Raw genomic sequence first — 15675 nt, 5'->3', positions numbered from 1 at the left:
TATTTTATGGCTTAGTTTTTCAGAGGGAGTTAAAACAGAACAAATCAATAGAGCCAGGGGTATAATGCAGCACAGCTATGTCAATTAAACATTATGTAAGAGTAAATTTCACAATTTAAAAAATTTGAACACGCTAAAACATTCTGTCTGATCATTTCTGCAGCGACACAACTCTCCAGTTATGTGTAAACAAAAGTTGCGTAATAAGAGTTATCATTTAGCAGCCCAGAAGAGCAAGGGAGCAGGGAACTAAGGAGCACTGAGGGATTTCTGTGCCAAATACTGGGATGGGTGCTGGGAGGTTGCTGGCGTCCAGAGCCTCTGTGCTATGAGCCCTGAGAACCTCCTGCTTGGGGTCGGCAATCAGCCGCTGGACTAGGTCCTGGGTCATCACCCCTGCCCGGTCCCCCCGTTACCACCCACGTGGGGTGCCGCCACCCTACTCTCAGGAAGTTCCTGGTAAAAAGGTTACCGTGAGGGGCGCCTGGGTGGCTCAGTTGGTTAAGCGACTGCCTTCGGCTCAGGTCATGATCCCGGAGTCCCGGGATCGGGTCCCGCATCGGGCTCCCTGCTCAGCGGGGGGTCTGCTTCTCCCTCTGACCCTCCCCCCTCTCATGCTCTCTCTATCTCATTCTCTCTCTCAAATAAATAAATAAAATCTTAAAAAAAAAAAAAAAAAAAAAAGGTTACCGTGAGGAAATGTCACTGTGGGACTGCTGCAGAAATCCGTGAAGCACCAAGGGTCTAAGTCATGTTAGATTTTGGTGAACAAAAGAGGTCTACAAGCTGTCTAAGGATTTTATGTGTGGCTTAAGCTTAAGAAGCATTTACACACATCAGCTGCCTCTTTTGGCTTCTTCTCACAAAACAGGAGGAGATGGGAACTAACTACGTGGCCTCGGTCACAGTGTGAAAGAGTTCTTCAAGCTTTCCCATTTTTACCTCTTCCCCTCTCTTTCCACTTTTCGCTACAAAGGAGCACAGCATAAGTGTCCTGTGTTTTGCTCCCCAGCTGCCTCCGTTACCTTCCAGTGGACTGGATGGCTCTCTGAGGACAAGGGCAATTCCAGTTCATTCTTGCAGCCCTTGCAGCCCCCAGCACAGTTCCCTCCCCAGCGTTTAGAAGCACTTGCCCCTGGCCCTCCCTCTTTCTTCAGGTTGACTGCCACTCTCCGTGGTTTGCCCGCAGAGCCCACTGTTTGGTCCTTTAGATTGCTCATGCTACCATGAATTCTAAGCTAGAAATAGTAGGAACTAATACGTATCTGCTAAAATGTGTGGCTACTGCAGAGGAATCTAGGAAAAAGGTAATGAAGCAATAAGCTGTTTAAAATACTGCATTCTAATGACTTGTACTTCCAGATCTTATTTGCCTGAAGACTTGAGCAAGTAAGATCAAGAAGTGAAGAAGACCAAGAACAAAAGGTATTTAGAACTTTTGTTCTTGGAAACAGTACCCCTTGGTGAAGTCAATTTGTGAAACAGGGCATTCTCTATCTATTGCCCTCTTGGGAACTCAGTGTGTCAGCAAAGAAAAGGCCCTAAGATGTCCCGCAGTAAAGACATATGATTAGTTTTGTTCAATAGTATTTCCCCAAATTGCTTTACCATGGAGCCCTTACTCCCACGTGACATTTACTAATATCCTAAGAAACCAAGTTTCCTCTGAACACACTGTGGGAAATGCTGGCCTAATCTGTTTTGTCTTTCCTTTGAATCATATAAACCCCTCTGAATTAAAGCTTTCAGATCAACTTCCCTGAAGAGTCAAAAATATTTCTGCTAAGGCTTATGATGCCGATCCCATTCTGTCTTTAACCACAGTGGCCATATCAGACAAAGCCTGATGTTTTGTGGTGTTTTGTGGTCACGGCTCATGCATTTTGTGTAGAGAAGGTGGTGGATGCAGCCTCTTAACTCTGAGCACCCTGAGGAGCAAAGGCTGATAGCCTGGCCTGTCTGGGAGAGGAGTGTCCAACACCAGCCTTAAACCTCGCAGGCTAGAGAGTAACCGTCAGCACTCGTGAGTGCTGACAGCCTCAGTGACATAGTGGGCTCGAAACAGTGCTATTTGCCCACGAATTCTCCCTTAGAGCTATGATAAGTCAAAAAGTACAATAAGACCAGGATATGATTCACAAAAATGCAAGATATATGTAAGCACAAAAATGTAATATTCTAGGTATCCTGAGGACACCTCATTAACGTTAAGTTGCTTACAAATTATAGGTATCGCAGAGCAGCTGCTGTAAGGAAGGAAAGCATTACACATTATAATCATGGGATGGAAGCAATTGCCCCTAATGGTGCTGAAAATTTATGTTAGAAAAAATTAAATTTCTTACTTTTACCAGTCTGAAAAAGTGAAAACAAAATAAAAATGAGCAAATCAAAGGCTGGTTCCAGAGAAAGATAAAAAAAAAAGTCCTTTGCCATGTATGTGTGGAAAATAGCATATGCTTTAGAAATCAATTCGGATATATTCTTGAAAAGCTAACTACTATTTAATCCGACTAAGGCAAGTGTTTCTGAACCCTGCTTTCTAAAACAAGGACAATAAAACACTGAGCCCTTTCAAATACAGCAAAGTCTGAGGAATCGTTTTTCCACCATAGGTAAATGAAGCATGAAATAGGAAAGCACACCCTAGCAAGAGCGCCTGAGTATGTATGTCTGGTGTATTGTCTTAAGATAGCTCTCTCACCCAGCCTCCACAAAAGTACAAAGAACAACTCACCATGTCGTAAGTTGTTACAATCTTCTTTAGAACCTCAGGCACAATTCCCTGCAACTCCATCATGGGATACTGCTCGCTCAGATTCAAGACCACCAGGGGCGTGTTATCAGGTCCCAGGAAGCGGGGTGACACCGCCAACATGCACTGCATGAGATTGGCCACAGAGGAGAGGCCACACAGCTCCTTGAATGACACCACGGCATTCTGTTAAGTGGAAAGAAAGGAGGCGCTTTGTAATTAACCGGAGGCTTTAATTTCTCGTGGATATTCTATTTGATATACTTGATTATACTTGAACTGCCTGGTTCAGTAACAACCGTTATTAGCAATGTCATGACAGAATTAACTAATGATTATTTCATGCCAGGAAAAATGGCTATTTTCCAAAATAAATAGTTACAGACATTTTCAATACCAATTTATCAAAAGTACAGAAAATGCGAGTAAGTAAAATTCATCTGAAGGGTAAAGCCTCTTTTCAGATCAGAGTTCACAGTGGTGCTAAGGCTGATATGCAATCATGAGCAAACAAAAAGAATGGCTTCTGCATTCAAAAAAGGTAAAGGAAAAAAATCAAATCAGGTTTAAAGTAAGTATCAAATATGCCAGCCATCCAAAAAGGAAAGGAGTATTTTTGAGGGAGAAACTTGAATGTCTCTCACCTATTTACACTGGTTCCAAATCAAATGGATTTTTGGGGGGGGGGTTAAACAACAAATTTATTGTCTCAGTTACGGAGGCTAGAAGCCCAAGATCACAGTTTTGATATGTTTTGTTCCTCTGAGGGCATGAGAGAGGGAGTGCTCCATCTCTCTTTCTTAGCTTTGGAAGTCATGTGAAGGCAAAGATCTACCAGCCAATCTACCAAAGATTGTCAGCCAAACCACCAGAAAATCTAAAGGAATTTTGAGGACAAAGCAGTTTACTTGAGAGGTCTGCCCAGTAGGAGACCCTGCCCTATTAGTATAGCCACTGATTGTAACGTTTCTCCCCTACCACCCCTCTCTCTCTTTTCTCATCACCAGAGCTATGCCATTAAAATATCCGGTAAGGAAAACCCCTTGACACTGTCAAATGTCACTGCTGGCATTCTTGGAGCACTTACCAAGTGCTAAGCGAGTAGGACTACTTAGTACCCATTACCTCGCTTAATCCTCTCAACCAGCCACGCTGTGGGTGAGGGAGCGGAGTCTCGGCTATAACCTCTCTCTATTACTTCTCTAAGGTCACACAGCTGGTGAGTGAAGGAGTCAAGATTTTACCTGAAATCTGTTGATGCTGAAGCTTATGCTTTTAATTACCATGCTATAACAACCGGTAAGTTCTAACCAAAATGGGAGTTATTCCAGGTGCCCTTGGGTCCTGATCTGGGCTGAGCTTGGGGGCCAGAGGGGAGGAATCCAGGCCTTCCAAGTCCTGTGTCTTCTGCTCTCAGATACCCCAGTCTGAAAAATGAGCAGCACTTTGGTTTTCTTAAACACTTTATTTTTATTAGTATCTCTGTAAACGTGGACATCATACTCTGCGTCATTCTGCTCAAAATGACTTGGATGTTGACTGCTCATGACAACAAACCATGACAGTGGGGTCTAGGGTGGGGTCTCCCAATCACTCCACCCCACCTCCCTATTTTCTTCACAGCTCTTGCTTGTGTCTGCGACTGTCCTGTTTGCTCATTCACCTGCTCATGGTCTCTTCCCCTCCCCGCCGCCCACGCCCAACTGAAGGCACGGCTCGTTCATGGCTGCGTCCTTGTGGCCCAGACTGCCTGCTCGTGACAGGTGCTCATTAACCCCCACCACTGACTGCTCTGCCAGGTGCAGCACACACACGCAGCACTGGAGACAGGATGCTCCAGCCCCAGAGGACCACCGTGGGAATGCTGTGGCAGCCCTGGGGCAGGCGACGGCGTGCCTTGCTCGGAGCTGAGGGTGTCCCAAGCCATTCTCGCCCTCAGAAACAGAGAAGAGCTCTTGAGGTTCCTGTTATGCCTTGACTTGGAGAGAAAGAGAATAAAATTCCTCTACTGTGGCAAGGTCTTTTTATGAATGAGGTATCTATAAAATCTGTACAGGGTTGAAATCTGCTGAATATTCTGGGTCAGATTTTACTTGCTGGTGGCATTCTTCTCTTAATAGTTATTTATAGATATATAACCAAATAATACATTTAATATATATGTTTTAATAAACACACGCCAAGCAGCTACCACAGACACGGCAGGCACTCTCACACGGTGGGCCAGGGTAGCGCCGGAAGCTCTCTGGGGCCGGCCCTAGTATACTGCTGGACATGTGGATGATCCTTAATTACATACATTAACTCCCAACTGAGTGCTTTTAGCCATTATTCAGTTTAGAGGTAATTATTATCTTAGACTTCTAATAAATACAGACACCACATGTCTTTTACTTAAACACTTGAATAGCCATCCTCCAAAATCAAGAGGCATCTCAAAACACAAACATACTGGCTCATTTAAGTGCTTGCTATTTTCCTAGCACTACAGCTCCAGAAGAAAGGGTTGGAACATGTGCCTTTTACTTTGGTAGGTCATCAAAGTGGGTTCTAGCGGAAGAATATTCCAGAAAACCAGAGATTCCCATGTACACTCTTAGGAAACAATGGGGATCTGTGAGGCAGACAAGGACTAGGATGTGGTTATGTAAGACAGCAACAAAACTGGTTTATTCTAACGCATTATCAATATTTTCGATACCAACTGCAGTTCTGGAAATGTGAATGATAAAAAAGAATGAGCCTAGTGGTAAATGTTCTCATAACAAATTGGAATTTACAAATTACTGAAAACCAAACATACTGTTGTAAAACCCAAAGCCCTCCAAAGTATTCATAGATGGTGCACAGGGTGCACTGTGAAGAAAAGCCGCTGAGTAAATGCTTAAACACAAGAACGTACCTGCATGTTCTCTCTCAGATCCGTGGCATCCCGGATCGGGGGCTGGGCATTCTTGAACACCTCATCCACAGTTTTAATCCACAGTGTTCTTAAAGACGCATATTCCCTGGATTTCTTCCCTTTTCTCACAGAAAGGCCCCTTTTATGAGGTTTCCCTCCTCCTCTTCGGTTAGTAATAGCCACGTGGACGAACAAAGAAGCGTGCGCTAGGACCTCTCCAGTCAATGACTGCAGGGGCACGTGGCGGTAGCCTGTCTGTAAACATTCAAAGGGAATTGTGTACTGGCCAATGAATTCGTCCCCAATGTAGTCATCATCTAGGACTACAAAGCGCACCATGGCCAGTTCAGGTAGGTTGATTTGAAATTCGAAGCTTTCATCAAAAATGGGAGCATCTCCATTCTGGTGCACTGTTTTTGTCCTTTGTTCCGCACAGTCGGCAGGGATTCCGTGAATCTCCACGTAGACGTAAGGATCCACCACATCTCCTTTGGCACCTGACCCTTTGGGTTTGGGAAAGTTCTGCCCACTGATGATTTTAATGTGAAGAAGCTGCGGTGAGACTCCTGGGACGGAGTCTTTCGTGTTGGCACTGAAGAAAGAAACCTCCTCCCTCATGATGGCTGGCCGAAGGACGTAGCCACAGTTTCCGTTCTGCCGAAACCAGCCAATGTTCAGGTCCATCATCAGGCCTGGGGTCTGAAAGTTCATGGCTACAATCTGACAACCACACTTCCAAAAATCTTGAGGGTTCATGTTACTGGAGTCGATTCGCATTGGGCTGGGGAAAACCCTAGCGAGAAAACGTTTGTTGTAATTTACAAAGTCCCCTGGATTTTCATTGGCGTATTTGCTGGCAAGCACTTCGTTAAATGAACAGACTTCCCAGTACTTCTGAACCTGAAATGATACCTGAAATTCTTTGAACTGAACAGACTTACAGATGCTCACCAGTTCAGACAGTTCTTTACAGAGCTGAAATCGCTTCAAGGGCACGTTGTTGGGCTGCTCGACGTTCTCTTTGCCCATCCTCTGAGACATTTCTGCCCCTTCATCTTCGTCAGTAACATCCCCTTCTACACCAGAGCAATTTGAGGACAGCTTCTTTGCTTTAATTAGTATCCTCCCTTTCAGGACATCTGGGGATGGTAGGTAAGATTCCTCCACATTGGGCGATGTTGTATAGAGCTTGTCCCCTAAAATTTTCTTCATGTGCTGAACCATTACCTTTTGCTGTTTAATAGAACAGTGATTTTCTAAACACAAGATAAGAGGATACTCTGAAGCAAAGAATGCATACTTGTTAATAATATCAATGACACTGCGGAAGACTATCTGAGAGGTCATGGTGTGGCCCGTGTAAATTACAGGTTCATTATCTGGCCCATCCCATACATCTAATTCAACACTCCGGCAACCCATTTTAAGAGCTCGGATGTATCCCGTGATGTCAGAGGGACCTCGGAACTGATCCTCTATTAAGTATGTATTATGAGATGAGTTTATAAAGTAATGAGACAAAGGTTGCTTCATATCTTGACAGACCTTCTTATGTTCCGGATCAAATATATAACAGTCAGGGGACATAAGGTACTTAGTGAACCCATCTATGGAAAGCCAGCCCTTTTCCTGGCCTTCTTTGGATGGCTCATATTTGTTAATAATTTCAAGGCTGATTTCCTCGTTTATATGTGCCACACCCTGCTCTGCCTCAAGAAACATCATAAGGTCCTTGGTATCAAGAAATTCCTTATTGCTTGAAAACTGAACTAAAAGGAAATAAATTTCAGGTCTGGTACAAAGCTCATGGAAAACCTCAACAAATTCTTCCTTTGTGACTTCAGTACCAGCTTTGTCCTTGGATTTGTGCAATTCTTTGAACTTAAGCTCAATTTTGCTAGTTTTTAAACCAGGATTGAGGTCTCTGATACACTGCACAGCATTACACAGAGTTATATGTCCAAGGTTATCTACATCAATTTCACCAAACATTTGTGAAACCCAAGAAGTCCTCATGTTGTCTTGGCTACTTTCTAACATATCAAGGGTATGTTTTCCATAAGAAATTAGGTACCGCAGTCCCGTAACCCAGATGTTCGCAACATCTGCAGAGTTGGCAACCAAATCAAGTGACTCATAATTCTCTCCATAAATGACTGAAAATGCACAATCTTCAGATATCTGGTCAGAAATGCCATTGCTGCGGAATATGTCTGTATTTTTTCCTGTTCTCACTTCCTTGATGGATTTAATATCAATCTTGGCTTTCTCAGAATCTTTCTTAGATGGTTCCCACCTCAGGCTCTGCATGTCAGCATCCAGTAAAAAATACCTATGGTAAATCCTGGAGTTGGAGCGAACCTTTTTGAGTTCTGAACCCTCGACCATTGAATTGATGCAATCGCTTGCGCTGCTGATCTTCTTCTCTGTCGGCATGCTACTGAACGAGACAGTCTTCTTCCTTTCTCTTTTCTGTTTTGTACCATCCTGGGAGAAAAAAAAAACAAAACAGTGTACAAGAATAACATAAATATGGGTTTCTGTTTTCAAGACTAGGAATAAAAATTTAATTTCTTCAAAAAAATCACACTGTTAGGATCTCCTATTGAATGTTCTATGATAAATGATACTCAGCCACTTCTAGAACTTAGAAGTGGCCCTGGAGTTTGCAGCCTAATATAAACAGGTAAAAAATCATTATTGAACAATTGCAATCCATGGGTGTCAAGAAACACAATTTCAGTAATACACAATAAAATCCTGTACAGAGAATGGACTACTTAATTCGCAGGGCTCAGGGAAAAATGAAAGTGCAGGACTCCTCATTCAAAAATTGTTAAGGATTTTAGGGGCTCCTGGGTGGCTCAGTCAGTTAAGTGTCCGACTCTTGATTTTAGCTCAGGTCATGATCTCAAGGGCTGTGAGAGGAAGCCCCCATCAGGCTCCATACTGAGTGTGTGGAGCCTGCTTAAGATTCTCTTTCCTTCTCCCTCTGCCCCTCCCCACTCTCTGTCTCTCTCAAAAAAAAAAAAAAAAAATTGTTAAGAATTTTAAGGTGACCAAAGAGTATTAAGTCAAGTGCAGGGCCCTTCTGAGTGTGGGGCCTGCCCAACTGCACAGGTCATACACCCATGAAGAAGGCTCTGCATCTGAATACATCTCCCACACCAGTGTTCCTCAAAGGCCTGTCACCACACCACTTGCCTCAGAACCACCTGGCTTACCTGATTAAAATGCAGGTTCCTAGACTCCTAGGATCAGATCTCTAGGGGGTAGTGCCCAGGAATTCGCATTGTAGGCAACACTCTAGGTAATGGGGATGCACACTGAAGTTTGAAAACCACTTCCTGACCGCTTGGACTCACTAAGATGTCTGGGCTATTTCTGGAAACGCCAAAAGACCAGAAACAGCTAAGTACTGACTACTAAACCATGTGTTAAATGAGTAGACACTGAAATTCCAGCAGAAATTCCTGGCTCTTCAGAGTCTCAGATTAGTCCTGGTTCTCAAGACTTCGGACACATTCGGTTTGAGGGCTGCAGTTGTGCTGAGTCTGGGTGGGAGGACAGCGGAGGGTGCATCTAACACCCTAGAGCTGGATTTACTAAAGCCTACTGCCATGCACCAGGCTAGTGCTTAGGACAGTGTCACCTAAGTACCTCCAGTGTCATCAGATTATTGACACCATCAAGGGAAACACTCTCAGCAGCATCTATTCCTAAAGAATCTGCGTCACCAACGACACAGCCCTCAACTTCCCTGCACAGTGTCACCGGTGCCCACCTTAAGATGCTGATGCCACAGCTATGTGTGTATTGGAGTTCCTTCCCTATACAGACACCTTTTTTTTTTTTTTTTTAAATGCTCACATGACCTCAAAGCATCTTTCGCAATCTTCACCTAAAACGTGATATTGCCTTTCAGGAAGTATATGAAATGTTTGATAAATCTTCAGTAAGTCATTATATTCATATGCAGGGAATAGACATGGAGGTTGAGATTATATAACTTTTGTGGCAATGAAGAGAAGAGCATGAAGAATTTTATACAAAGGCAATTCTAACTTTTCTGCTCTGGAGAGAATCTATTTTGAATAAAATCTCTACATTTTAGGGGCGCCTGGGTGGCTCAGTCGTTAAGCATCTGCCTTTGGCTCAGGTCATGGTCCCAGGGGCCTGGGATGGAGCCCCACATCGGGCTCCCTGCTCCGCGGGAAGCCTGCTTCTCCCTCTCCCACTCCCCCTGCTTGTGTTGCCTCTCTCGTCGTGTTTCTCTCTGTCAAATAAATAAAATCTCAAAAAAAAAAAATCTCCACATATTAGAAAGTGATTACGCTATTCTCTGCATCTGAAATTTAAAACCACTCTTACTTTTTGACTACCTATACTTCCAAAAGCAATATGCAGGAGGTAATTAAACTTAAAACTTTAAATCATATGGGTATCATTTCCCTCAAAGTTTCCAAATGAAGCAGAGAGGCCTTTGTGATCTAAATGCCAAGATATAACATAAAAGCCACAAGGCGGAGTATTTCTTTGCAACTGAATCCTCAGAACAATAAAGTTCAAAAGACATAAAAACTTTGGCAATTGTATCCATAAGATGAATTGCATCATAGTTCTTCCAAATCCCTAAAGCATAGACTGTGTTCTATCTATTTAAGAGAGTTGGCATGAAATTAAATTTGTAATCAGCCATGCATAAGGGCCTGAAACAGATGTATAAATTTCCTATTTTTCAGAATGAAGGTTGCCTTTACCTTTAAAAACACACAAGTACCTTTAGTAAAGACAACATACTAATTAAGTAAGGGAATTTTATAATCGTTATAAATTATATCTCTAAGGTGCCACTAGTAAAAAGAAGTCACAAAGATAAATGGAGGTGCTTAGCCATTTATCCATTAAAAATATATATAGCATTTCCTCAACACTGTAATCTTCTATTCTGTCAGTCTTAACATACTGATTAATACTCAACTACTACTTTCTAATTTATTACAATTGATACATTTCAGATTCATAGGTCTCTTTGTTATTAAGAAGAAAAAGCCAAATCATAAAGCACGATAATAACATACTTATGTGCTCACACACCCTCATCTGTGGGACAGGCAGGAGCTTAAACACCACACTTGAGGCTTTCAAAACATTGCCTTGCTTATCACAAGCCAGCCAGGTTTTGATTGGTGAGTTCTGATCATTCATTGCAGATATAGGAACATCCCAACAAAGGGTGATATAATGACAGCAGGGACTTCCCTTACCAGAGACCTTCCCGTCTCTTCCCCACCCGCCGCCTGCTGTGGCCCAGAACCATTCTGTTCTCTCCAGAGCACACCACGGCCTCCTTCCTCTCCAACAGATGAAGCTATTTGCAGACCCCAACAGAGCCATGTGCTTGCTCAGAGACCAAACAGCAGAACAGATGTGCAAGCTTGCTCTCACCACTGGATGGACCAGGATCACTGGCTGGAAGCTACAGGTGAATGTGAAGGCAGGCTGGCCCCCCAGGACCCAGAGGAAGGGAAGAGAAAGACAGAAGCCCTTGTGTGGGAGGGAGAGACACTGGGGTTCAATAGCAGGAGATCCAGGCCCCCCAAATGGCCTGACTCCCAGAATCTTTATCCCACACCTACCTGGCTTTCACTTTTCAGCCCAGCCGTGATCAAGTACTGTTCACCCTTGAACAACTCAAGGATTAGGGGTGCCCATCCCCCACACAGTTGAAAATCCACAGATCACTTCTGATTCTCCAAAAACTTAACCACTCAGAGCCTACTATTGATCCGTAGCCCTACCAGTAACACATAGTTGATTAACACATATTTGGCATGTTATATGTATTATATGCTGTACTCTTACAATAAAGTATGCTAGAGAAAATGTTATTAAGAAAAGTGTCAGGAACAGAAAATACATTTACAGTACTGCATTGTATTTATTGATAAAAAAAGTCCATGTGCAAGTCACCCATCCAGTTCAAACCCACGCTGTTCAAGGGTCAGCTGTACTTGCATGAACAAAGCAGCTGATCAGCAGCAGAGCTGGAATCTAGTTCCTATGTTATCTCTTATTAACGTTAGTTAGTTTAAATTTAACAGTGAAAAGTGCTACACATATAGTCTTCTCATCTAAAGAAAACAAAATGCATATAATTTACATGAACTAATCACTTAAACCAGAGGAAAAGACCTAAGTTTCTGCTGAGATAAAGGTGTCTCAAAATACTTTTAAAAACAGTATAAATGATGTTTCGGAGCTGGTTCTTACATTTTAAGTGCTCACCATCTAAAGCTTCTGAGTGGTAAAAACAAGAGAATGTAAACTTGGTCCACTGGTGCATTTCTGCTACTCTTATCAGCACTTATTAACACCAAGAGAAGAAACACAAAACAAATGCAGCGTCTAAAAGAAAATCAATTTTCAAAAATCCCACCTCCACATCAACCCTGAAATGCTGAATTCTAGATAGAGGCAGGGATTCCAGTGTGGGGGTGGGGGCGGGGCATAACAGAAGGAGGAAGGGGCTTTGTCCTTCTGGTTTGTTTTGAGTCGAGTCATTTAATTTGATTTAGAAATAACATTAAAGAAAGACCTGCGATCTTTATGTTGACTGAATGGGGACTGGGAATAAAGAGAGTTAAGAAACACCAGGTTAAAGAAATTTCTATCCTTAACAAAAGATGACAAAACGCCCTGAGAAGTAACTTGAGGCCCCTTCAAGGAGCACAGCAAGACCTGGCCTTTCTTAAGATCAGTAACAAGAACCCTGAATTGAAGGAATAAGTCATGCTGGGCACATCAGAGCTACCTTGCAAGGTTTCTCATTCATTGTTAAAACTTTGATGTGCTCTCCAAGATGAGCAAAGAGGGGGTAAAAAAAAGGGATCTGGAGGAAAATCAGTCACTGGGAAGGTCATTGTGTACAATCAGATGAACTGAAAAGAACAAAACAATTTGAAGAAAAGCTAGGTATGGCCAAATGCTGTTTCCCACTCACACGGAAGTCCCCTTACTGCAAATAACAGAGAGCTGCTTGGCCCACGGACTCCTCTCCTCATAGGCCCCCTCTTCCAGGATGCCCACTACTGCATTCCAAGAGCCCACCCTGGCCCAACTTTGGCAAGGAGTCTATGAGCGCACAGATCAGCTGATGGCTTAGGAACCCACAGGGGACTTGAAAGTCATGCATGTGAGCAGGTACCTTAAGAGGATAGCTTAGAATGTGGAAAGCCAAGAGAGAACATCACTCCCACCACGACGAGGAAAAGCCAAACCATAAATTCTTAAGTTTTCTTCTCTTCATCAGAGAACTGTGGTCACAAAGCAACCAAGGGAGCTGAATTCCAAAGGGTGACAGGCCCTTCCAAGGCCAGACAAGACATAGAAACTGCTTCATGTTTGACAGAGCATGGGAGGGAGAGGCCACCAGGGAAGCACATAAGAAGTCAGCTAAGATTTTAAGGAATTCGTACAGGCCAAGTGTGGGCTAGTATATCAGTGTAGAGTAACGGGGAGCCCCAGATGCAGGCAGAGTTTGCACGTATTTGTAGGTCTTCTTCATGGGTGCTTCTGCAAAAAATTGGGAGCAGAACAGGAGAGAGAGCCCCTCTCCAGGGCACAGGCATGGGGGGCAGATTGAAACTCTGCCTCTTTCCCCAACTACCCTCCTATATTGAAGCAAAAGCCTTAAGCCACTGAGGGAAAGGCAGGAAGCCCTCTTTCTCCTAGGACCACTGGGGTTAGGGTAGAAGTAAAATCCATTTATCTCTATAGCCAGGCAAAGATCTACTACCCCAAGGGGTAGAAGAACCTCTTGGACTCAGGAGCCTGCACTAATAAAAGCAGAACTCTACTACCACCAGGAGAGAGCAGAAAACTTCTCCTGCCCAAACTCCACACAGACGGCAGAGTACAGCTGCTCAGGGGAGCAGGGCAGGAATGCCCACAAGGTTCCATCCTGATGTGCAGGAACAGACAGCTGCCTAATACTGAAACCAGACCAGGAGGACAAAGAACTTCCCCTGACTTTCCCAGAAGCCTAGTGCCAAGGAGCAAGCAGTGTACCATGGAGGAGGGGCACGGACATGGAGAGAGACCCGTTTCTCACACAGGCATTTGCAGATGAAAGCTGAGGGCAGAGCAGGAACAATGAGTAAACCTCTGGGACCCTAGCCCGCACCCTAAACACAAGGCTATGGTGGCCCACTGGTGGAGGAATTTAAAGTCAGTGGTATGATAAAGGTAACAATGGTGACTCAAAATACAAAACCGACACAATTATTGATTAGACTGGCTCAACTTCCCCAACACTAACGACCTAGAAGATGAAGGGGCATGGTCATTTCTGAGCATAAGTATTATTTACTTCAGTCTTTATTAAACATGATGCTTAGCATTCAATCCAAATTACAGGACACACACACACAACACACCCCTAGACATGTCACAGTCAAATTGCTGAGAAACAAATACAAAACAAATACAAATTGCTGAAAAACAAATACAAAAAGAAAAACTTTAAAGTTATATACAGAGGAACACAAGCAAGAATTACAATTCAGGGGACACCTAAATGGCTCAGTTGGTTAAGTGTCTAACTCTTGGTTTCAGTGCAGGTCATGATCTCATAGGTTGTGGGATGGAGCCCAGTGTTTGGCTCCTCACTCAGTGTGGAATCTGCTTGAAAGATTCTCTCCCTCTGCCCCTCCCCCTGCTCGTTCTTGTTCTCTCTCTCTCAAAATAAATAAATCAATCTTAAAAAAAAAATTACAGGGGCGCCTGGGTGGCTCAGTTGGTTAAGCGACTGCCTTCGGCTCAGGTCATGATCCTGGAGTCCCGGGATCGAGTCCCACATTGGGCTCACTGCTTGGCAGGGAGTCTGCTTCTCCCTCTGATCCTCCTCCCTCTCATGCTCTCTGTCTCTCATTCTCTCTCTCTCTCTCTCTCAAATAAATAAATAAAATCTTTAAAAAAAAATCATTTAAAAAAAAAATTACAACTCAGGTGGATTACAGGTGATCCACTTACATCTAACCACAGGGCATCTACTTGACCCAGCTTGCAAATGTACTGAATTCTTTTCAAAAGTTATTCCCTTTTAAAGGACTAGAGTCCCTAAATTTTCCCGTGCTTCCACATAGGTGTCCCTAACCTAGATGTAGGTCTCTGAAGGCTCACAGGTGGGTTTCAGAGGCCTCAAAAGGCTGTGATTGGATTCTGAAAGTGATACGCAAACCCATCCCTCTTCCTCTAAGAGGTTTAGAATCATGGCCCTTATTAACATAAACTTCAGAAGGCAAAGAAAAAGATTAGCATTTCCTAAAAAAGAATGTCAACCTTAAATGTTAAAGGCAAAGGATATATGTTTTTCAGGGTTGTCAAGGAAATTTTAAGGCTATCCAAAAGAGAAATGACAAACTGAAAGACAGGCAAACAAAAGGAAACCACATAATTTATGGATATAAGTAACAGAATTTCACTAATAATGGCAAAATCAATCAATCATAGAATGAGTTCTTATTTATAGCTGTGCAATAGGTTTTCTCAATTCCAAGGTAGAACAAAATAATCCAACAGCTTATAAACTTTCTAGTTTAGGAATCACCCACAGAAATATCATGAGCCACAAGAGGTGAGCTAGCATTGCATATTCTCTATTCCTCCATCTTTCCACCTGTAAAACAGAGACTTAAAAAAATACCTGTGCCCCCCATGTGTTATTTATAGTATCTACTTCATAGGGTTGTTATAATAATAAATGAGTTCACAGCTGGAAAGTGCTCTAAATGCTGCCTGAAGTTTTGTACACCCGAGATGCTGTTTAATAAATACATTTCAGGCTGAAATTATTTCTTCATAAAATAATAAAAAGAACATGATTATAAATGTGCAATTGCAATACTCCAATCACTTAGGATTTGTTGAAGGTTAGTCCCATTCCAGAAGGAACAGAATGAACACATTTCCCCTCTGGGTCTTGTTTCACTGAGGCTACTAGTTAATGATACTGTAG

The 15675-nt window shown here is 43.1% G+C and overlaps 1 protein-coding gene across 1 annotated transcript in view; it reads right to left on the bottom strand.

Annotated features, from left to right (window-relative positions):
* PLCL2 (phospholipase C like 2) overlaps positions 1 to 15675 on the bottom strand; it is a 185447-nt gene that overhangs the window by 64442 nt on the left and 105330 nt on the right. Inside the window, 2 exon segments of the mRNA XM_021678796.2 lie at positions 2738 to 2941; positions 5658 to 8144. Of these exon segments, the coding sequence (XP_021534471.1) occupies positions 2738 to 2941; positions 5658 to 8144 (2691 nt within the window).

Source organism: Neomonachus schauinslandi, chromosome 1, assembly GCF_002201575.2.
Source record: "Neomonachus schauinslandi chromosome 1, ASM220157v2, whole genome shotgun sequence".
Lineage (NCBI taxonomy): Eukaryota > Metazoa > Chordata > Mammalia > Carnivora > Phocidae > Neomonachus > Neomonachus schauinslandi.
This window is presented reverse-complemented; position numbering and strand designations above follow the sequence as displayed.